This window comes from Micromys minutus (genome assembly GCF_963924665.1).
Source record: "Micromys minutus genome assembly, chromosome: 16".
NCBI classification, from domain to species: Eukaryota; Metazoa; Chordata; class Mammalia; order Rodentia; family Muridae; genus Micromys; species Micromys minutus.
In genome coordinates, this window is record NC_137985.1 from 27,073,251 (window position 1) to 27,098,052 (window position 24,802).

General features: G+C 42.1%; 1 protein-coding gene across 1 annotated transcript; it reads left to right on the forward strand.

The window, feature by feature from the left end:
* Positions 1–1,422: 1,422 nt before the first annotated feature.
* On the forward strand, positions 1,423–24,802 carry ARHGAP32 (Rho GTPase activating protein 32; the record flags this gene model as incomplete). The annotated part of the gene is made up of 12 exons (XM_080929739.1): positions 1,423–1,543; positions 7,871–7,973; positions 8,643–8,787; positions 9,179–9,261; positions 10,001–10,108; positions 10,371–10,516; positions 11,211–11,406; positions 12,985–13,130; positions 17,863–17,934; positions 18,908–19,789; positions 20,451–21,433; positions 22,556–24,802. The coding sequence occupies exons 1-12, from the start codon at positions 1,438–1,440 to the stop codon at positions 24,800–24,802; spliced, it is 5,217 nt and encodes a 1,738-aa protein (XP_080785865.1). The 5' UTR covers positions 1,423–1,437.

Consider the following 24,802-nt stretch of genomic DNA (forward strand, 5'->3'; position numbering starts at 1 on the left):
AAAATTATACTGATGAGTCTTAACTGAAAAGTATTTCGTTTTGAGTCAAGCTCACTATGTAACACTGGCTGGTCTAGAACTCACTTTACAGACAAGGGTGGCCTCAGAGACATTAATCCACTGCCTTTGCTCCTGAATGCTAGAATTTACAGTGTGTATGTCATGACTGGCTTCTAAGTAAATTTTAAATACTTGGTGACTGTACAGATTCTTCCATTGAACCTTTGCAGTGTAGAGAGACTGTGGAAGACCCACTTCTCACAAAAGCTCAGACAAGATATTTGTAGTCTGTGGAAAAGATGCTTCCATCTGCAAATAGTGTTTTCCATGAGATGAAAGGAATGGTGACACGTATCGGATCTGGTCTAGAGTGGTCCACTTGGGTTCTGAGTGGCCCTAGGTACACAGAGTTCCTCTGTAGTCTTCATCTGTTTGTAATATAAAAGACTGGGATTTGCTGAATAATCTGTAGTAACATGAATCAGACTTGAGTAATCATGTACAGAGTAGGGAAAAGGCCTTAAGAAAGATTCTTCAGTCCACAGCTGATCTCTGAGCGTCTGGTATTTGCTGTTAGTTGAGTAACTCTCCTTACAGGCTGCATTTCTTAGCAAGCACCACTATTCTAGGGATTTGCTTGTTTTCAGTTCATTCACTGTTGACTTTCTGATGTATTAATAAATGGAGATATTTTCTCCAAATATTAATTTCCTTATCTCTTGCTTTGATCTTCAAAGAATTTAAGTTGATGAGTTTAGGCTTTTTTTTTTTTTTTTTTTTTTTTTTTTTTTTTGCCATCATTGGGTGCTCTTCTTGGCAAAAGAGGAAGGAAAGTCGTTTCTTTCTCCAGTGTACCCCATGAATTAGAAATGCTGTAAAAATTTCTCATTAATAAAAATATTTTAGCTATGCATGTTAGTGCAGGCATATCTCAGTTAGTTGGAAAATTAAGGCACAGAAATCGTAAGTTCAAGGCTCATTGGGGCTACAAAACAAGTTCAAAGCTGACCATGCAACTTGGTGAGACCCATCTCAGTGTACATTATCAAGGCTGAGGGTAGCTTAGTGGTAGGGTGCTTGCTCTCTAAGATCTCCAAAGCAGTACACCGGATCCAAACTCTTCCTTCTTGCATGCTCTGAGATGATGGCTGGCTCTCCAGGTGGGCTTGAGTGGAAGGTCGAGTGTACAGTACGTACGGTGCTCCAGTGTCATTAACAGGCTCACAGTCTAGGGAGGACGAGTGCGCCAACAGCTGTGAATAGCTGCTGCAGTTATAGTGCATGTTTATTGTAGGTTATCTTGAAGCTGGACTCTCAAGATCCGTTACTTTTCATACTAGCTGAAATATAATCCTTGCTGCAACTAAGAGATTTACTTATTTTTGTTTTCTAGTGTCTAAAAAGCACGGTAAACTCATTACTTTCTTGCGAACATTCATGAAGTCTCGCCCAACAAAACAGAAGCTAAAGCAGCGGGGCATCTTGAAAGAGAGAGTATTTGGTTGTGACCTGGGGGAGCACCTTCTGAACTCTGGTTTTGAAGGTAAAAATAAACTCTTTGAGCTTCTGGTATTGGATCCTCATAGGCTTGTATTGGTTTTCTTTCACCAGACACTGGACACATGTGGTAAGTGGTGTGTGCCAGGGTTCAGCTTAGCAGCCATCGCCTTGCTTCAAAGACTGAACTCAGTTCTGGTGGAGCGGAGTCTCAGGGCTGCCTTTCTAGCAGTGCTGAGGTCCTGTAGGAGGAGCTGGCAGTGTAGGACATGGGTACTCTGTGGGTTTGGTACGTCGTCCAGGCAACTTCTTAGCCAACTTCCCTGTCCATGTCCTAAAACATCCATTTCCAGTTCTTTAGGGGGAGATAACAGATGAGGCTGTAAAATACTGAAACCAGCTGCCTAGATTTTATAACTAAGCTTTACATTCCTTTCTCCTTAAATGCAGATTCCAGAATTTAGTGGTTGGATGAATGGTTGGAGGGAAAGAAAGGAATTTAGAAATGTGTTCTTTAGTATCTAGATTAATTCTGTTTAATTTGATAACTATGTAGAACTTTTTAAAGATTTGAAACTTTATATTGTTTACACAGTGTATATCTACAGTTATACCATGAATGTATGTTTTATACACACACACACACACACACACACACAGAGAGAGAGAGAGAGAGAGAGAGAGAGAGAGAGAGAGAGAGAGAGACTATTTTAAAGTCTAAGAAAATTGAATGTATATTTTCAATTCTAAAACACCTGAAGCAATCATGGAGAAAAAAAATCAGATATTTTATATACAACTTGAGAGGAGATGAGAAATAGGTATAAAATAAAAACTTGCACCTATGCATTGTGTAAAATCATTTCTCTTTACATTTATTCTGTTTTCATTTAGACTAACAATATAAACTGGTTGTGTACCATATAATGCTGTATTGGGCAGTGATGGATTTGTGCATATGATAGTAGTCCAGTAAGATTGTATATAGCTGAAAATTTCCTGTTTCCTAGTGAGACTGTCAGCTTCAGAAGAGTTAGCATAGACTACAGGTACCAGGTCCTGAGTTTAGTCTTCAGCACCACTGCTTCCCAAACGAAAGTCTAGGCCAGCACTCGAGTATGTGTTTATGATAACATTGGTACTGATGGCTGTATGAAAGTTCAAGCCATAGCATTATAATGATATGCCTAATGTCTATTGGTTTTGAGACAGGGTCTTTCTATGAACCATGGCTGGCCTGCAGCTTCCTATTGAGTCCAGGATGGCCACAGCGAGCCTCCGGCCTTTGTTCCTGCATGAAACAAAGCAGGCTTGACTCTGAACATAATTTCTTATAACTAACTATATTACTATATTATATACTAACTGTACTATTTAAAATAGGCATATTTTCATTATAAAATGTTTCATTGAGACGGTTCCTTGGTTATTTTTATTTAAAAGATACTGTAGAAGAGTATGCTGGGATGGTAGCAGCTCACATGCATCTTGTATTTATTGTGTCTCTGGACTGGATGATTTTCTCCTTTGCTTGATATAATCTTACTATGTGTTTTTCATTATGGCCTCCCAGTGTACAAAAGCCACCATTAATGTTGTCAGGAAGAGATGATGTTGTTTGATCTGGAAACAGTATTAAAAGCGATTCAGGACTCTGCAGGTAGAAGGCACTCAATCAGTGATGGTTGTTCCCTCTGCCAGGCATGTATTCTGTCAGCTCTGGTGATACAGAAGAGAATGAAGTAGTAGAGACTAGTAGAGATTCAGAACTAATCCAAGTGCTGAAAACAAGTGACTGTTGGGTGCTCAGTTCTAAGTACACATCTGCAGAACCTCCTCCAGGGCTCATGGGCCATCACTGGCTAGGAGGCAGAAAGTGTGTAAGAGCTAGAGGATCAGAAAGGGGGCTGTGAAACAGTCCACGCTGGCTGTTAGCCCCATGAATTCACAACAGCACTAGAGTATGTGTTTATGATAACATTGGCACTGATGTGAAAGATCTCATTAGCATTTTATCATCAGTGGTGAAAGAAGGGGCTTGTAAGGCCCATCCCTTCCTGGGGAGCCATAGATAGTTTCTCAGGGAGGGATATCATACTACTTAGTGGTATATACACGAATAGCTCCCATTCATGCTCATGTAGACAACCCCAATTAAGTGCAGTGGGCTACCTACACACACACTACACACACACACACACACACACACACACACACACACACACACCACACACACCACACACACACACACACACACACACACACACACACACACACACCACACACACGAGTGGAATGGTTTTAGCAGAAGGAAAGTGAAGTAGAGTATAGGGGCAGGATGTGGAAGAATCAATAAACTTTAGCTAGAGAGCTCTGCAGTGAGACTAACAGACACTGACAGACAGGGGCTGGGGAGATGACTGGAGTTGGATTGCTGACGTGTGCTCAGACTGGTAGAGTTGTCAATGAAGCCCTCAGCTACCGTGACCTTGCCTGGGTATCAACAAAGCATGTTATATATGACATCTAGAAGGTGAATAAGAGAAGTCCTGCTTCAGAGGATTTACCAAGGGTGGGAAAGTTGTGAAAGTCAGCATGGCTGAGGTGGAGCTGGCAAACGCCTTACCCTGAGGTGTGGGTGAGGGCAAGGTTCAGTCACAGAGGTTGTTCTTGATGAATGGATAGATGTGGGGTAGCTGGGACTCGATCAGAAGTGCACGGTTAAAGAAGAAGCAAGACTAAGGAAGCTCTGGAGTAAAAGGAACTCCAAAACTCATGATGAGGCTGTTATCACAGAAGCTTCCATAGACCTCAGCAAGCTCTGTTTACCCCAGTGCCAAAAGGTGGTCTGTAAGAGGAAGTGTTCTATTGTCAGATCTATGACAGAAGAGAAGTAAACCGAGCTGGCCACTGTGAGTACTTGGAGATGTATAGCTCTCCAGGAGCAACTGTGGCAGGGCCTCAATCCCAGAAAGCATTGTCCACTTCCAGAGGGGAAATATGGGGAGTGGGGACTGTAATACAGAAGATCCTGACCCAGAGTTAAACTAGGCTAACATGCTTATGTCTTTATTTCTGAAAAGAAAGTTTAAAATGTAAAGTAATTAGAAAAGTGGAACAAAAACTTTGAGAGTAAGAAAGATTGCAAAGGAGTCAAAATATAAACTTGTAAAATAAAAATTTATAGCAGCTAAGATTAATTTACTAAGAAAATATTTTTATGAGTTTAGTGCCGCCTATGCAACAATTCTCTACACACAGAGGTGCCCAGCGCTGTCCTGAGCCCAGGCTGACCTCTTTATCACAGCTTCAGTCCTGAAGGCCCTGTTCATAATACATGTACTTTGTTCTACAATAGCTATGCACAGATATAGACATGTTTACAGAGAGAAATAATTTACCTGTTGCGCTATGATTAACTACAATATTCAGAACAGACAGTAACATGCTACTTGGGTTTATGCCCTTGGAGCAGTGGACAAGACCTAGATATAAAGAGGCCACATTGTAAGGCATGTATGACTACACGTTCTAATGTAGATACAGTGAAATCTAAGATATCTGAGCATATATATCCCTGTCTTTAAACAAAACGTGGCTATAGGGTCTTTGCCCTAAATATGTGCGTTTCTCCTTTTTACTGAGAAAGAGGCTCATATTATAGCGATATTTTGCTAAGTGACTCATTGTACTCCAGTGAGTGATCAGACTCACAGATGTAATCCTGTTACACTTTCGACTGTTTCAGCACCTCCCTGTTGGAGAGAATGACAAAGCTAACCTGCTTCTCTTATGTGGTGGAGTAAGAAACCATGCAGGAGCCTGACAAACCTGTCTTCTGTTAGTGTTTCACTTTGTTACCCTTGCTAGGGTTTGACAGAGCACAAGCTCTCCCAGTCTCACGTAGTGTGAGCTCTCTAAAAGGACTGCTGGTTTAAAATCTGCCAACACAATTTTCTGTGAAACTGTTACACTAATTTCTCATTTATTTGGACATTCTGAACTGTAAAGTCAAGTTATTTTCTTGTTTTATGTCTTTTACCATTTTTCAGCCTTACTCTAATGCAATCTTTAATAATTCATAATTTATAATGATTAATCATTAATAATTAGTAAGAAACTCACCACACTGTTTTGTCATGTTTGAGCTTCCAGCAGCAATTGAGCAAATTTTGCTTGAATCTTACAAGTTTGTTTTGTCTTCTCTCCCTTTCTTCCTCCCTTCCTACCTCATTAGAGAAGACAGCTGCTGGGTTTTTTTGTTTGTTTGTTTGTTTGTTTGGTTGGTTGGTTTGTTGGGTTGTTTTTTTTTTTGACAAATTTTGTTTTGACAGATAAAAGGCTTTACCACACTATTCATAAGTTCTCTGATTATAAAATCTGGTCAGGTAGAATGGAGTTTTCAGGTATCTAAAATTTTTGGTTGTTGTTTTTCCTAAAGGCTTGTTTTATTTCTTTACATATTTAAAATAGGATTTCCTAAAAAGTTTGAAATGAAATTGTTAATAAAAAATAGTGAGGACTTATAGGAAATACATAAAATTATGTTTCACATAGAACAAAAGTGTTCGGGTATGTAGGAGATGGAGTCCAGTTGGTAGGATGGTTCCAAGTAGGCCTAGGTTTCATCCCTAGTACTTTGGAAATCAGAATGGTATTACACAACTGTAGTCTCAGTTCTTGGAGAAAAAAGGCAAGATATCAGAACTTTACAGTCATGGCTACAAATGAATTCAAGGTCTCACAAAAAACCAAACCAAAACAAACAAACAAACAAACAAACAAACAAAGAAACTGGCCAGCTATTAAGACCCAGGTTCCTGGTTTTCTCCTGCCCAGTGTTAAGAATCACAAATGTGGACCCTTACACACAAATTTTATGTAGTTCTTGAGGGTGAAGCATAGAGTGCTATATGGTGAAACGGATTAGGAAGAGAGTTGTAGAATGGATGTTGTATTAAAAGGTGGGGCTTCAGTTGCTCTCGAATTGTAAAACAAGAAGAAGTACTGAGTATAGATATTAAAGGGCCCTATACACTTGGTAGTATATTGCAGTGATTTAAAAAGTTGACTCTGCACTTACACCACTTGCATTAGAATCTGATTTCCATTATTGTTCCTCCTTGCCTCTGCATGAACCTGCTGTCTGCAGATGTGGTCTCTTCACTATAAAATGGGGGTAATGCTAGGACTTTGTCCAACTAGTTTCTTGAAGAATTAAATGAGTATGTGTCTTAGGTTTGTGAGCTGGCTTATCACGTAAAGGCACTTGCCACAAAGCCTAATTAATAGCTGAGTTTGATCCAGCATCCATGTGATGGGAAGAAAGAACCAACTCCCTTTCAAGTTTCCCTGTAACGTCTACATACATCTTATGGTGTGCTTATGCACATGATGGAAGAAGGGAGGGAGGAAGAAAAGAAGGAAGGAAAGGAAGGAAAAAAAGAAGGAAGCGAAAACTCAAGCAGGCAAGCAAGAAAGTTCAGTTTTGAAATGTCTATACTGTAAGGACTAGTCAGTCTTTGATCTACAAGGTACTCAGTGATAATTGCCACTGCTTTTTGATTTTTAATAGCAAGGACCTTCAGGTTTTAAGTGTAAAATATGACATCTGGTAGACTTTGAAAGGTGGACTGTGTAACTCCAGCCAAAGGCAGGAAAAGCAAGGTGCCATTACAGTAAAGAAATGATGTGGTAACATACTGTGAGCTGAATTTAGTAGCAATCTAACCTGCTCCATTTACGGGTGTGTCTCCCTTAGTATAGTATCTCTTTACAGACCAAGCAGTGTCCTCCCAAACATTGCTTGTCAGGGATTTTACTGACACTAACAAATAGCCAATTAAGAAGCCTGTGTGCTGTTTAATCTGCATTACAAAATGAAGAAAGCTAAGTCTTGGTCATTGGAAGATTTAAATTGTTATAGAAGTTTATCACATAGTTTCAGACTTCTGTTATAGCCCACAGGTCTGAAATAGCTATTCCGGTGCATTGACTGAGAGGTCAAAGAAACTTGTTTAGGAGCCAAGTGTAAAAACACTTGTAATTATGTTGTTGGGACAAGCAGTGTGTAAAATCACTTGGTGTGGATAACAGTGAGGGAGCTGCTGTTTGGTTATTTTAGCTTGTAGTAGTGTGGGGTTAAACACTTGATCTAAAAGAGTCTGTAGTTGAAGACTGTGTGAATGATGTATATGTAGAACCAGGCTACAAGTTGTCATGTGTACATATGATTTAATAAACAGATCCTCCTCCTCCTCCTCTAACAGACTGATTTGTGAATTTTATTTTGCTTATGAACATTACAATGTTTTGAGCATCACTTTGGTTACACTGAATAGCAACACTAATCTGTCTTTAAAACTCTTTTTAGTGCCCCAGGTTCTTCAAAGCTGCACAGCGTTCATCGAGAGGTATGGCATTGTGGATGGGATATATCGTCTCTCTGGCGTTGCCTCCAATATCCAGAGACTTCGGTAAAACTCTATAGCACTTTCTTTTTTATTCTTATTTAACTCAGCAAATTAAACTTATTTCAAAAACAGCAACTATGATAACGTGGTTATCAGTAACAAGGTTGAGATAAAAGTAGGAGAGAATAACCATGTTACTCTCCACCTAAATGGAATTTTATTATCTGTAGTACCCCAGAACCATGCTTGCTGACTCCCTCAATGGGTCAGTAGTATTTTATCTCTTTGAAATGTTGGAAGAAGACCAGTGAGATGCCTCAGCAGGTAGAGGCCCTGCCAAGCCCTATGACCTGAGTTCCAGCCTGGAGCTCACACAGCAGGAGAGAACACACTCCCAAATTTTGTTCTGACCTGCATGCATGTGCCTTGGCGTGTGTGTCAAAGTCCAAAAGCAATACATGAAACATGATTTGAGGAAAACAGAAAGTCAATGAAGTGCAGGTTAACTTTGGGGCAGAGCGTTTTCTGTTTTAACGTTGAAGTTCTGTCCTTCATTTCACATGGATACCCGACAGAAGATAGCCTTTCATTTAAGTCTAAATATTGGTTTGTTATATGTAATAATTTGAAGGAAACAGCAACTCTGAAGTATCGGAACATTTGCTTTCTGTTCTATGGTGTATTTTTTTCTCTTCACTGAAGTGTAATTGTCTTATCTTCTGTCTTGGTTAGTCATGAATTTGATTCTGAACATGTCCCCGACCTGACGAAAGAACCTTATGTTCAAGACATCCATTCTGTGGGCTCCCTCTGTAAACTGTACTTCCGAGAACTCCCAAACCCTCTGCTCACCTACCAACTGTACGAGAAGTTCTCTGTGAGTACTGGATGGGACAGATCCTCTCAAGATGTCCATGGAGTTTTGCTGTGTTTTTATTCATAATGTGTTTTGGTTTAATTTCATGTGAGAATTAGTTCTGTGCTGACAAAAGACTCCCTGAACAAACAGCAGCAGTTAAGTGATCAGGGTCTTTGATTATTCAATTCGATCTTCTTTTATTTCTGGCTTTGAGCCACTAACTCAGCATGCATGCCATTGAATACCAGCATGCTTTCAACATGCTTTTTAACAGTGGCAAGTGAGTGCCACAGCGTGTGGGAACAGTGTGCCTTCTTGATGCTACACTTTGCCCGAGTGAGACTGCAAGTCAGGAGCTCCCGTTTGGATGAGCAGAGCTCACTGCTGTGGTGGGTTGTATCTGTTACAGGATGCTGTTTCAGCGGCAACAGATGAAGAACGGTTGATAAAAATCCATGATGTCATCCAGCAACTTCCCCCACCACACTACAGGTAAGTCACCACTTAGCAGGATAGTAGCAGCCAGAGGCTGAGATTTATATTAGGCACAGCTGGGTCTTTGTGGCTCATATGTAAATGACTTTCTAATAGTAGAATGTATAGTACTGTCTTTGATCACAATCTGTTATTGGTTTTAATCTCTGTAGTTATGGTTTCAGAAATGTAGATGACTGATAGGTTGTTAGTGTGTCTGTGAGAGTCTGTCTGTCTGTCTGATTATGTAGTTTAAGTTTAAGTTGATTATTTTATCTGCAAAGATATTTTGTTCAGTTATATAATCTCAGTGTGCACAGGATTGCTTAAATAGATATGATGAACAAAGACATTGCTGCTGAGTGGGCTTTTCACTAAGAAAGCAGACCAAATGCCTGGGTACTGCTCCTGGGACTCCTGGAGTTACTCAGGTCATCTTTGGGTTTGTTAATGCCTTGTTTTATGCTTTAAATAGATGTTCAAGCTCTTTCCTGTTGTCTGCCAAAAGTAGAGTAACCCAATCTCAAGATATCATTTGGTCTAGAAACTTGATTTTGTGGAAATTTCATGTTGAATTATGTTTAAACTTAATAAGAAATAAAAAAAAGTGTGTGTGGTATGTGTGGGGGGGGGGGGGAGGGAGAAAGAGAGAGAGGGAGTATTTTTATTGTGTTGTTAAAAATGTACGAGCCAGTGAGCTCCACACTGCTGTATAGTGTCTGTTTCAGTTGGCATGTTCTATTTATTTATTTTTCAGAACCCTGGAGTTCCTGATGAGACACCTCTCTCTTCTAGCAGACTATTGCTCCATCACAAATATGCATGCAAAAAACCTTGCCATCGTATGGGCACCAAATCTGCTGAGGTAATTTGTATTTGATCTATGAACTTTAAAGAATGCATTTTCTAGAATTGAAAAGAAAGCCTTGCATCATTGTTCATCAAGAAAACAATTCAAAAGTAAACCAAACTATTATTGAACTGACATCTCCCTATAGCAGCCCTATAGCTAAGGGGCTGTAAAAGTACGACTTTCTTTGTGGGTGTCTTTGTAACTTCTGTGCTGAAGAATTGTGCATTAGGAGATCTCCATTCACAACTCTGATGTACTGTTATCCACCCCACAGATCAAAGCAGATAGAGTCGGCTTGCTTCAGTGGGACGGCAGCCTTCATGGAAGTGAGGATTCAGTCTGTGGTTGTTGAATTCATCCTCAATCATGTGGATGTGCTCTTCAGTGGCAAAATCAGCGCCGTCATGCAGGAAGGAGCAGGTATGGCTCAGATGACTTTTCCTTGTTACCAGGAGCAGGTTCCTAAAGGAATGGAAAGCGTAGCAGTCATTCTCTCACCCAATACTACGTGACAACGGTAGAAGACAGCTAAGTTAAGTCTGTTACAAACTCAACGAATTAGCAGTCACTTGGTGTGTCTATATAGTGAGTACTGCATATCAGACTGCTTTGATATAAGTCCATCTCACATTAAAGATATCATGCCTTAGGTTGGAGAGATGCTTCAGCAGTTGAGAGCACTGGCTTCTCTTCCAGAGAGCTCAAGTTCTATTTCCAGCACCCACATGATGGCTTACAAAACCATCTGCAACTCTAGTTCCAGGAGAACCCACACCTCCGTGCTGCTTCCATGGGAAATTGTGCAAGTAGAGCACAGACACGGGCAGAATGCCTCCATCATTAGTGTATATAAAGTTATGAGGTAGAACAGCAAGAGAAAACTGTCCTGCTAAAACCTGAGTGATCACCTTTATCTGGTACCATTTAAGAAGCTAAATTAAATTGTTACAGAATTTCACTTTGCTCTAGATGTTACCTCCTTCAGTCACTGTGATATTTATTATTGAAAACCCTTGAAGAAAAGTTGAAATGCTGTCACTAAGTAGAGAGTGAAGGTGGATGGACAAACTGATATATTCATGCAACACTGACATCATTCCTTTTCACTCTGAAGCTTCTCTGTCAAGGCCCAAGTCTCTGCTGGTCTCTTCTCCATCTACCAAGCTGCTGACATTGGAGGAAGCCCAGGCAAGAACACAGGCTCAGGTCAATTCTCCTATTGTGACTGAAAATAAGTATATCGAAGTAGGAGAAGGGCCTGCTGCACTTCAGGGGAAGTTCCATACCATCATTGAGTTCCCGCTTGAAAGGTAACATACACTAAGTCCTTTTAAAATATGCTTTTGTGGCTATAGATAGTAGATTGCTTTAAATATTACTATTTTATTAAAATTGGGGCAGTTGTAGAAAAATTCATAATTGAACACAGACATTGAACCCTTTTATGAACCAACAAAAATTATTCTTATAAAACTTTTTAACAGTGTAATTTTTAAAGTTGGTTGTACAAGGAAAATTGCTAATATAAACGATACACATTCATTGCATTGGGTTGGCTTTTCTCTTTGAGAAATGTGTTTTAGAAATTTAGAAATAAATTATGCTGAATTGATTCTTCAGAAAGTAGTGACTGCTTAGTGACATCTCTGACACTGGTTCCTGACCAGCAGCAGAATCACTGGTGACTGTGACATGCACACCCTCCTGCCTCAGCCCAGGCCCACTAGTCAGGAACTGCAGCATCCTGTGCAGTTCTGACGAGTGCAAAATGTCATGCATCCCAGAGATTCTATGAGCGTGCCCTACTCAAACTTGCACGAAACTTTTGTTTCACTGTACAGGTTTTTGGTTGTCACTTGGTTTCAGGGACTTAAGCAGTATGAAGAGTGCTGCAGTGTGTCCCGCCAGTGTCCCGCTGAGCTCATACCCTCCCTGCCTCTCTAAGGAAATGCTAGTGACAGGGTGTGACTTCCTTACTAGGTCTGTAGGAAGATGAATATATGTGCACGTGTGTGCGTCAGTTTGGATGTGTCTGCTGCCTCTGGCTGTGCTTCTCCCTTCTCCCTCAACTTGTTTCCATGAAGGTGCTCCCTCTCCCAATCACCCTCTCCATCTCAGTCCCTTGGCCGATGATGATGCTGTTCTTCCCGAGAGGGTGCACATCTTTCAGCTATTTCAGTCCTTTCTCTAGCTTTTTCACTGGGGTCCCCATGTTCAGTCTGATGTTCAGTTATAAGCATCGTATGACTCTGGGAGAGCCTCTGAGGAGACATCCATGTCTGGTTCCTTCTCGTAAACACTTCTTGGCATCAGCAGTGGTGCTTGGGTTTGGTGGCTGCATATGGGGTAAAACCAAATGTCTTTTGGTAGAGATTCAAAAACTAGACATCAGGATGTAGATAGGCTTGGTTTTGTAAAATTCTGATTTCCTCACACACTTTCACAGTATTAATGAAATTAGTTGAACTTCTTAGGTCTTCATTTAATTAGCTTCTTGTGTGGTTATCTGATTTTCAAGGACATTCTAACTATACATAAGGTAGTTGGCACCTGTGCTCGATTCTTCACCTCCCTCTGCCCTTACTCTCCCCTCTGTTTACTGTCTTGTTTGTGGAGGCTTATTATCAGTGTCCTCTTTGCACTTTTTTCTCAGACGGAGATGCATGTGGCATTTGAGGCTGTATGTTGTTCTCCACATTAGCTTCCATGCCTTTGCCTTACAGAACTGCACTGTGCCGTGCACCCCATGGAGGGAGAACTCTTGCCTGCTGAGCCCACTGTGCCTCTCCAGGCTGTCGCATTCTTTCCACTTTGTTTATTTCTTGTTCTGTAGGAAAAGATAGACCCTTGGTTATATTAGTACTAATAAGCTGATTTTTGTTTCGCAGAAAGAGGCCTCAAAATAAGATGAAAAAATCTCCCGTTGGCAGCTGGCGTTCCTTTTTCAATTTGGGGAAGTCCTCTTCTGTCTCCAAACGAAAGTTACAGCGTAATGAGAGTGAGCCCTCGGAGATGAAAGCCATGGCTTTGAAAGGTGAGCACTGAGCCACTTTGTCCTGGGTAGCAGGCTGCCTGGCGGCTTTCGACACCTACCACTGTCCTCTGGGCTCACTTCCCTGTGTGATCATGACACACTTCATTGTAAAGCATGCATAGTTGTGTGGCACAGGTGGGTTGTCTGCATGTGTTACTTGTCACCAGCTCATAAAGATAATATCAGTTACGTAGAGAACTCAGTTCTTAAGAAAACTGCATGGATGTTGCACACACACACACAGATACACACACACAAACACACACGGTGCATTTGTGTCGTTGCTTTTCTGGTGATGTAGCTTGTATAGAGCTTGTGATAAGCAAATATTACTGTGTTGTGTACTTGTTTTGATCTCTAGTTTTACACACTTAAAACTGACAAGTCAGTGTCTCAGCGTACTTTTCAAGTTTATAACTTTTCACCAATGACATTCTCCTGTGTGACTCTCTGCTGAGCAAATTACTCTTTACAATAGTTTTAAAAATGCATGCTCTGGTGTGAATATCTTCTTAGGAGAGAAACTAGTAGCACTTTTCTCTCCAGTGCCTTTAGAAGAGATGCTCAGTTCATTTACATCATTCCATTTACAGTCATGTTAGATATCTTGATGTGGCTCTGCAGAGAGAAAATTAAGGTGGTGCCCTATCTTCAGAGACTAACCAGAGAGCCATCTGTATGAAAAATGACTTCTAGGATACAGCTCCAGCTCAAGTAGAATTTTATGTCTGACATCATTGGCTGGCTTTGTCAGTTCTTATGGGAGGAGGGCGATGGTCAGGAATGCTAACTGTATTTTTTTTAATTAATTATTTTATATATATGGATGTCTTGCCTGTCTTTGTATGTGTGCACTCCCTGTGCCTGATGCTCGTGGAGGCCAAAAGAGAGTGGTGGGTTCCCCAAACTGGAGTTATAGCTGTGAGCTGCCTGTCATGTGGGTGCTGAAACTCAAACCCAGGTCCTCTGAAGAGCATCAGTGCTCCTAACCACCGAGCAAGCTCTCCAGCCCCAGGAACAAGAACTTTCAGCTTGGAAGATGAAGAAGGTTCAGGTCACCTGATCTTTAAGGCAACTAGAAGTCCTGTTTCAGGAGAGGAGAGCAGGGTGGGAAGAGGGGCAGGTTGGAGAAAAGAGATATTTTTTACCAGAATATAACTGTATTTATCTTACTCTCACTAATTTCAACAGGATTAGTTCAGTTTTACTATACATACATACATATATATATATATATATATATATATATACACATATATATACATATATATGTATATATATGTCAGTTACTACATTCTATACACTTAATATAAAAATTATTTTATAAACATTGTCATGTGTACAGCTAGAACTTTCTTTACTGGGATCCAATAATCTTTCTCACACCTTAGAAGCACCTTAGAAGGTCAGGGGTATTCAGGCATCCCTCACCATTTGTGAAGCTTTTTCTTACAGGTTAAACAATAAAACTGTGTGTTTCTATCAATATATTGTAGTCAATATGTGGAAAAGGAAGGACAATTTTATTCACAGCCAAACAAAGCCCAAAGCTAGTGTTTAAAATTTAACTGTATTAAAAAGTATATAAATTGGTGTAGTGATGGTCATGTTCAAAGTCTCACATGTCCAGATACCAATTGTCTGGTAAATGCATTTCACAAAACAATACAATTGCCACTTAATATACTATTCCATTTGACCCATCACGAGCATAGCTAAAACAAACAAATTTGAAAACCCACCAGATCTCTGTTCATTATTCTAGCTCTTCTACTAATAATGCTAATAAGTTTATTGATTATGATTTTCTACATTTATAACCTTTATAGAGGTACTTTCTTTCACTACTACTACTACTACAATAATAATGATGATGATGATGATGATGATGATAATAATAATAATAACAATAATAACAATAATGATAAATTTCCTTTAAATGGTCTTGGGGAAGGCACAGTGAGTTCTGGGCAGAGTTGGGGAGCTTCCTGAATGTTGGCTTGAGCTGGTCCTTCCAGTAGGAATTATGATTTGGAGCCTCAGACTTCTTAAATATCAAAAATTTCTGATGATTAGTTTGGCAGAGAGCCAGGAATTGACATGTGTCTAGCTGCTTTCCTGGGAACTCTTCATCCTCTTGCTGAGTGGTAAAGAACTCCAGGAGGAGCCTCTGAGAGAATAGCAAAATGTCTCTCAGGATAGGACGGTGAAGCACTTCATCCTCGTGCTGTGTAAATAACTAATTTATCCTGTAGGCCATTCTGTCAGGCCCCAGTTAGGTCGAATAACTAATAAAGGTTTACTGGTTCTGATGAATCATTTGCCGTCTTTGAAAGTGAGATTATTGTGAAATGATACATATTATTATGTTTGAAACACAATTCTCTGGATGTTTCATCTAAATGTTTTCATAATGATCCTAAACTGAGCATCAGATGAAAACCTTGTTGACACTTATCTATCAAATATGTGTTTCGATAGCTTCCTAGTAAAGTGTTAGCATAGCACGATAACATGTCTTGAAGGATCGATCTGAGCAGACTAGATCCCTGTCGTGGTTGTTGAGTTCCATGGTAGTATAAAAAGGGGTAGGTCATGCATGGAGGGTGCAGAGACAGCAAGATCCCTTCACTCTCAGTGAAGCCAGCTTCGCCAAAGGCGTGAGTTCCTATACGCGTCTGAGAAAAATCAAAAGGACAAATGCTTGAATTTGGCCTCTGGTTTGAGTATGCACACTCATAGACACAAATATATATTTCTAAAATAAAAATAATACTTAAAATATTTCAACCAGCATTTTTGTTTCAAAATTAATGAAAACCAAAGGAATATTAGCATACTTTTCCCAGCAAAGGAACATAATCATTTTCTTTCAAACTTAAGTTTACAAAACCTAGAAAGATCCCTCTGGGAAGTTCAAGTTGGTTAAACTGTCTCAAATTCTGAGTTCACAATACTAATTGTTCAGCTATTATTCAACTTCTTTAGTTTAAGAAACAAAGACCAACAAAATGATTGTCCACACCACCTGAAAAAGAAGAAACAAAGACTTAAAAGAGAATGTTGAGGCAAAGAGCAGAGTGCATTGTCAATCCTAGATGGCTGGGAGGGCGTGCGTGATGTTTTGCAACCCTCACTGGAAAACATTAAACACAGACTAGCTTTGCAATTTTAGGGCCTGCTTCTTATTCTTCTGAAATGCTACAAAGAAGTGTGGCTCCAAAGGTTTTTTTTTTTTTTTTAAGGAAATAAGAGGTTATGTAATGCTTGAAAACATCAACTATTTTAAGAAAACAAAACAAAAATAAAAAACAGGAAAAAAACTTGCAAGGTGAAAATAAAAAAGAATATTTTAGTAAAATTAATTTTTAAAAATTTTATTACTTGGTAGAATTTCTACTCAGAGAAGATGTAAGACATAATCTATGATCTATTAAGCCTACATAATGATCACATACAGCAAATAAAATTTCTGTTATTAGACAGCATTAAGGCTGGAAAGACAGCTCAGCAGGCTTGACATTCAGGGTTAGAGCCCTAGAACTCATGGTCGAGGAGAAAACCAACTCCAAGAGCTGCCCTTCGACCTCCAGAATTGCACTGTAGCTTATATTCCCAAATAATCTCTCTCTCTCTCTCTCTCTCTCTCTCTCTCTCTCTCTCTCTCTCTCTCTCTCTCTCTCTCTCTCTCTCCCTCCCTCCCTCTCTCTCTCTCTCTCTCTCTCTCTCTCTCTCTCTCTCTCTCTCTCACACACACACACACACACACACATTGTTTTCAAAAGGGAAAAGAGATTTTTAAAGAGCTTGAAGAGAAATTGTTGTCGAGAGGAGAACAGGAAGAGACGGTTAAGTTCTCGGATAGCGTAAGAGAGAGAGAGAGCTCAAAGTAGCTATAGTTTGGAGTGCTTGCTACCAGCAGGTCAGAAAGACATGGGAGTTTATCAGGTCAGATTAATGTATATAATAAATGTGACTGATATTCTTGTGCTGCTGTTTTTAATTACTACAAATTGAGACTGGAGGTGTAAGCATCTATGGAAACAGTCTGACAGCTGTCACCTTGAGGGCCTGTAGTCACTTGAAGTTCTCAGGAAGATGCCCTCCTGTCTCATCTATTCCCTTATCGCTCCCAGCATTTCTTGCCTTTAGGTAGTACCATGCCAGCCCCTACCTGCATATTCATGGGGCCTTCTTCTCTGTGTCTCTGTCTTTTATTTTAATAAGGGCACCATCATTGAAGATAGGGGCCACTGTAAGATGGCATCAGAGGGTCTGGAAGAGTGGCTCAGTAGCTGCAAGCTCTTCTAAAGGACCAAGTTCACTTCTTAGCAGCTAGAACTCAAACTCTGAGGGACCCATTACCCTCTCTGGCCTCCCAGATCACTGGCATACATGTGGAATACAAGAACACATACACATGAATAAAAATAAAATTGGTAAAGACATCCCCCGAGGTTACCAAGTTGGCCTTCGGGAAACATAAAAGAAAGGAATCTTTTAGTTCACCTTTGTGCTCAAGTTTGTAGGCTTTGGGAAAAAGTTTCTTTTCACATGGGAAACAGAATAATGCAGCACATTCCATAATGGGGTGGTAAGCTGAATATGCCTGCAAAGTGCACAGCTAAGCACACTTGGAGATACAAACGTTGCTAGGAAAACACCTCAAACCCATTAACTGAGTAGTCCTTAATAATGGCAGGTTTTACACTGTTTGACTTTTATTATTCAGGTGGCAGGGCAGAAGGAACCCTCCGCTCAGCTAAAAGTGAGGAGTCTCTTACTTCTCTCCATGCAGTTGATGGTAAGACTAAAGTGTCCTGGGTGGATTACATGAAAGTACATGTACGCAGCAATGTTATGAATGTACGCTTAGCAAGAAGACTAAGGAATATCACTTCCAATTGCTATTGGCATTAAGTATGGTTCAGTTAAAACTCAATGGATATTTTCATATGGTGTGATATTTTGGCATGAATGCTGTTTATATAAAATGGCTGAAATGTTTGAAAGCAAACATTTATATTTGTTGATGCTTAAAAGTGAGTGTCACTATTTCCTTTAGATTTGGTAACGGGAGCAGCTTTGGCACTCATTTGTTAGTTAATGGTGGGTGGTCTTCACAGGTCATTAGTAACTAGATCTGACAACTGAAAATGAGCCTGCCCCCAAAGGGGACCAACATCTGGCAGATACTGGAAGGAGGTGTCGTTACAGCATAAGTTAAAATTCAGAAACAGAGTTTATGAAAGCAAGTGTTGTGTTAAGCTGTGCCTCTTGGATTTGCTTGAAAAGTGAAAAGCCTCTTCTCATTAGAAAAACAAGTAGAAGTATTTTAAGTGTGTGAATGGAGTGCTTTATTAATGTGTATAAATACTTTTTAATTAGGAAGAAGTATTGTTTCTTGTTTGGGATACTATATGGATATTTCCCCATAATAAACAACCTTTCCTTACTGTTTGATATTCAAAGTGCTATTTGATTTGTACCTTGCAAGTCAAATATGAGGTCAGTGATAATATAAGTCATAGAGAAAGTGGACAGCTTGCCCAGAGTCGCACCAAGTATCAGTGTTGAATTGTAATACAACCCAAGAGTCACTTGTGATTTTCTTCCCAGGCTGTGGATCAGCCATGGTGCCTGTGTGTGCTTGCTTATTATGTTCCGTCAAGTGTAACTGATGTTTGTACATAGAACAAATGTATCTCTTAGACGACGGGTGGTGACGCTGTGTCCTGTGACATTCATGCTCTGACACTGTTGTCCATTTTTACTAGGTGATTCCAAATTGTTCCGACCTAGAAGACCCAGATCCAGCAGTGATGCGCTCTCTGCCTCTTTCAATGGAGACGTGCTGGGGAACCGCTGCAATTCCTACGACAATCTGCCCCACGACAATGAGAGTGAAGAGGAAGTAGGGCTGCTCCACATTCCAGCTCTGGTGTCTCCTCATTCGGCTGAGGATGTTGACTTGAGTCCACCAGACATTGGTGTGGCCAGTCTGGACTTTGATCCCATGTCATTTCAATGTAGTCCCCCGAAAGCTGAGTCAGAGTGTCTGGAGAGTGGTGCTTCCTTTCTGGATTCATTAGGGTATAGCAGGGATAACAAGCTGAGTACCAGTAAGAAGGATGTAGAAGCAGCTGGGAGCCAGTCACAGACTCCAGGAAGCACTGCAAGTTCTGAACCTGTGTCTCCAGTCCAGGAGAAACTGAGTCCGTTTTTCACTCTGGACTTGAGCCCCACTGACGACAAGTCTTCTAAGCCATCTTCATTTACAGAAAAGGTTGTTTATGCTTTCTCTCCAAAGATTGGACGGAAGCTAAGCAAATCTCCTTCCATGAACATATCTGAGCCTATTTCAGTGACTCTTTCACCTCGGGTATCAGAAGTCATCGGTACCGTCTCCAATACTGTAATTCAGAGTGCATCACCTCCATCTTGGGACAAAAGTGTGGAAGAAAGAGATGTCATAAATAGATCCCCCACCCAGCTAGGAAAGATGAAAACAGGTGAGAGAGAGGCACAGGAGAGATGTGAACCAGAAGCACAGCCCCAGGAGCAGGGGGCATCTGAAGAAGTAGAGTTGCCAGGGACAGAGGAGCGGCCTGTCCCGAGCAGTCAGAGCAAGGCTGTACCTTCTGGACAGAGTCAGACAGGTACCGTTTGTCCTCCGTTCCTTCTCTAAGTTAAAAGGGGTCTTCTGTCCTGTGTGCCGTATGTGCCTTTTAAGAGAGCCTTCTCCACAGCTAGGCTAGAGTCAAAGAGAGTGTTTCTGAATGGTGCTGAGGGCTCAAAGCCCTAAACTAAAATGAGTCAAACAAAACTCCCCAAAGGGCCTGTGGTCCTGCCTCGAACCTTCACGGAGGACCCCTTAACTCTCTGGACAGTCATAATTCATGGATAATTTTTGCACAACTGTGTAGCTCTTGATTCTGTTTTCTTTTGTAATACATAGCATATTGTACTCTAGCCTTACCAGTTAACAAGCCAGCCTACACTGTCAGTGTAAAAGAATCAGTCTAAGCACTGGAAGCTTGTACTCTAAGTGGCCTTTTCTAAGTCAGGCAGAAGCCTGCTTTCCCTCCACCCTTTGTAGCAGTTCAAGAGGACTTACAATCTTTAAACACTATGTTAGTTTCCCTTTTGAACCAGATGTGTTTTCACAGCATTTGCATGTGGGATAGAAGATCATGGATTGCCATTTTGAAATATGGAAGGCACCTATTTTTAGTGATCACATGGGGAGTGTTTGGCTTTCCGTGTAGGGTAACATAAGCTACCTTTTCATTCTAATTTTTTTTCCCAATTTCCCAATAGGAGCAGTTACCCATGACCCCCCTCAGGATCCCGTTCCTGTCAGTTCAGTCTCTCTTATCCCACCACCACCGCCTCCGAAAAATGTGGCCCGAATGTTGGCACTAGCATTAGCTGAGTCTGCACAGCAAGCCTCAACTCAGACACTGAAGAGACCAGGGACTTCCCAGGCTGGGTGCAGTAGTTATGGAGACATGGCAGTCGTTACATCTGAAGAGAAACTGCCTAGTTCCTACTCTAGCGTTACTCTAGATAAAACCTATTTTCATACGGACCGACCAGCAGAGCAGTTCCACCTGCAGATCAATGGACTCGGAAATTGTAACCAGCCTCTCCCAGAGACAGCAGCTATGGGAGGTCCCACCCATTCCAACACAACTGACTCTAAGGAGCAACTCCACCAAGTAGACTTAATAGGGAATTCGCTACATGGAAACCATTTATCTGGGGATCCAGAAAAGGCTAGAAGCACTTCAGCTCCCTTAACAGACTCAGAGAAGTCTGATGATCATGGAAGTTTCCCTGAAGACCACGCTGGAAAGACCAGCATGCCCACTGTCTCCTTTCTGGAGCAGGACCAGTCTCCACTTCATTTCTCCAGTGGAGACCAGCCCCTCTCTTATCTTGGTACCAGTATGGATAAACCCCATCATTCCTCAGAACTTACAGACAAATCTCCCATGCCTTCTACTTTGCCTAGGGACAAAGCCCACCCTCTTTCTGGGTCCCCTGAAGAGAATACCAGCACAGCCACCATGGCTTATATGATGACAACTCCAGCAAGAGCCGAAATGAGCACCAGAGAGGCCAGCAGGGTCATGGCTGAACAGCCCACTACTGCTGATTTTGTGGCTGCCACCCTTCAGCGCGCACACAGAACTAATCGGCCCCTCCCCCCACCTCCTTCCCAGAGGCCTGCAGAGCAGCCACCAGTTGTGGGGCAGGTACAAGAAGCACCAAGTATAGGATTAAATAATTCTCACAAGGTAAGATAGAGAGGAAATCAGTGCAGTAGTATTATTTTCACAGGTATGTTGATTTTTAGTAGGATGTATTACCGTTCAGTCTATATGTTTCAGTCAGGTAGCAGGTTCCCATGAAATAGCTGCTATTTGAAGCTGGAGATCTCTGCCTTTGCCTGGCTATTAGCTTTGTGCTGAAGACATAGCAGCCCCCATGACTGCAGCTTTACTGTCCTTGCTGCTTTTTCTTCCTGAAGCACTGACAGCCCAGGGTTGCAGTAGTTACTTTCATTTCCAGTTCCTTCACTGATCATGTGACAGGGTGAATCATGTGATCACTCTGCTGATCCTTGATGTCTGTGTGTGTAAGAAGTGATGATATCTTGGAGTTTTTGTTATATTTTTCTACTGTAACTGGCCGTGTTACATAGTTAGAATACGTGCTTTGGGAGGAAATGTTAGATGCAGAATGCCTGAGTGTTTTCTTAGTTCCTCCTTAAAAAGATAAAAGTACCACAGGTTTTATGGTAACCCTAACCCAAAGGAGTTAAATTCTGGTCCTTCCTACAGGGTCTGGTACTTACTTCTCAGGGACAGTGTGTTTAATCTGTGGGTTCACAAACAAGATGAACAGAATGCAGAGGCAGTAGACCCTGACTTGCTGCCACCACAAACAAGTCACTGTGAAACTCTTCCCTGTATTTGGAGGTTTAAAACTACTTGATATGTGGATCTGAGTCACTCTGAAACTCCTGCCAGCTGATAAAGTCAGCTGCTTTTATTAAATAAAATCTTGGTGCTGAGACCAATAGGCAGGAGGCTGGTTTTTAGGGCCAGCACTGTTTTGGGCTAATCCTGTAATTGGTTCTGCATATTAAGATACCATTGTAGACAGCCTCTCCTCACATTTAAACCCTAGCATGAGTTAGCAAACACTGCACATGTCTCCACAGGTAATGGCATACCATGTAGCTACACGGATACGTTTTCGGGCTGTGGATCAGGTTCAGTGTAACTGCAGAGCTCAGGCAAAGTTCAAGCTGTTACCCAAATAGCCTGGATTTGCCTGTTTTTAGCCATATTAGCATTTGGCTTCAAAGGCTGGGTGTTAAACAACAGACTCTTAACATCACTGTCTTTCAGCAGGTCCAGGGAGTTGCTCCAGCTCCAGAGAGGCTGCCTGAGTCTCAAGCCATGGTTGATCCTGCACCCATCTTTGTCAGTGATGGCAGTGCTACTGCCCAATGTCCCATGACTGTCTCTGCTCCCCAGCCGGGACTGCCTGAGAAAGTTCGGGAAAGCAGCAGGGCTCCACCGCTCCACCTGCGTGCTGAGTCTTTTCCTGGCCACTCCTGTGGCTTTGCTGCCCCAGTTCCCCCAACACGGACAGTGGAAAGCAAGATGGCTGCTGCCATGCACTCCAATGCTGCAGATGCCAACAGCAGTTCAAATTACCACTCCTTTGTTTCTTCTTCAGCCTCAGTGGATGATGTGTTGCCTTTGCCACTCCCCATCTCACAGCCTAAGCATGCTTCTCAGAAGATAACCTATTCCTCCTTTGCTAGGCCTGATGTCACCACAGAGCCCTTTGGTCCAGAAAACTGTTTGCATTTCAATATGACTCCAAACTGCCAGTTTCGTCCCCAGAGTGTACCTCCACACCACAATAAGTTGGAGCCACACCAGGTATATGGTGCCCGATCAGAGCCACCAGCCTCCATGGGTCCTCGTTATAACACCTATGTGGCACCCGGAAGAAACATGTCTGGACACCACTCCAAGCCGTGTAGCCGGGTTGAGTATGTCTCTTCTCTGGGCTCCTCAGTTAGGAATCCTTGTTGTCCTGAAGACATTCTACCTTACCCTACCATCCGGAGGGTACAGTCTCTCCATGCACCCCCACCTTCAATGATCCGCTCTGTTCCCATTTCACGGACAGAAGTTCCCCCAGATGATGAACCAGCCTACTGCCCACGACCAGTCTACCAGTATAAGCCATACCAGTCCTCCCAGGCCCGCTCAGATTATCATGTAACTCAGCTTCAGCCTTACTTTGAGAATGGACGGGTCCACTATCGGTATAGTCCATACTCCAGCTCCTCAAGCTCCTATTACAGTCCTGATGGGGCCTTGTGTGATATTGATGCCTATGGCACAGTCCAGCTGAGGCCCCTTCACCGCCTGTCCAATCGGGAGTTTGCTTTCTACAATCCAAGGCTACAAGGAAAGAACGTGTATAATTATGCTGGTTTGCCTCCACGCCCACGGGCCAATGCCACTGGCTATTTCTCTGGTAATGACCATAATGTAGTCAATATGCCCCCCACTGCTGATGTCAAGCACACCTACACATCATGGGACCTTGAGGACATGGAAAAATACCGCATGCAGTCCATCCGTAGAGAGAGTCGAGCACGGCAAAAGGTGAAAGGGCCTATCATGTCGCAGTATGACAACATGACACCAGCTGTGCAAGATGATTTGGGGGGGATCTATGTCATCCATCTGCGCAGTAAATCAGATCCTGGGAAAACTGGACTTCTCTCTGTGGCAGAGGGGAAAGAGGGGCGGCACCCAGCCAAGGCTGTCAGTCCTGAGGGAGATGAGCGTTTCTACAGGAAGCACCCAGAGTCTGAATTTGACAGAGCCCACCATCATGGAGGGTATGGCAGCACACAGGTAGAAAAGCCATCCCTCCCACAGAAGCAAAGCAGCCTTAGGAACAGGAAGCTTCACGATATGGGTTGTAGCCTCTCAGAGCACAGGGCGCATCAGGAAGCAAGCCATAGGCAATTATGTGAATCAAAAAATGGACCACCATATCCCCAGGGAGCTGGCCAGTTAGATTATGGGTCTAAAGGGATGCCAGACACTTCTGAGCCAATCAATTACCATAACTCTGGGAAATATGTCACATCAGGGCAGGAGTCTTTAAGACTGAACCACAAGGAAGTGAGGCTTTCCAAAGATCTGGACAGGCCTCGAGCCAGGCAGCCACCTGCCCCTGAGAAACACTCCAGAGACTGCTACAAGGAGGAGGAGCACTTCACTCAGTCTGTGGTCCCACCCCCCAAACCAGAGAGGAGTCACAGCCTAAAACTCCATCATACCCAGAACCTGGAGAGGGACCCCGGCGTGCTATACCAGTATCAGACACACAGCAAGCGCCAGAGCAATATGACTGTTGTGTCCCAGTACGATAACCTGGAGGACTACCACTCCCTGCCCCAGCACCAGCGAGGAGGCTTCGGAGGGGGAGGCATGGGGACCTATGTGCCCTCTGGCTTTGTCCATCCACAGAGCAGGACATACGCCACAGCATTGGGCCAGGGGGCCTTCCTGCCCACAGAGTTGTCCTTGCCACATCCTGACACACAGATCCATGCAGAATGA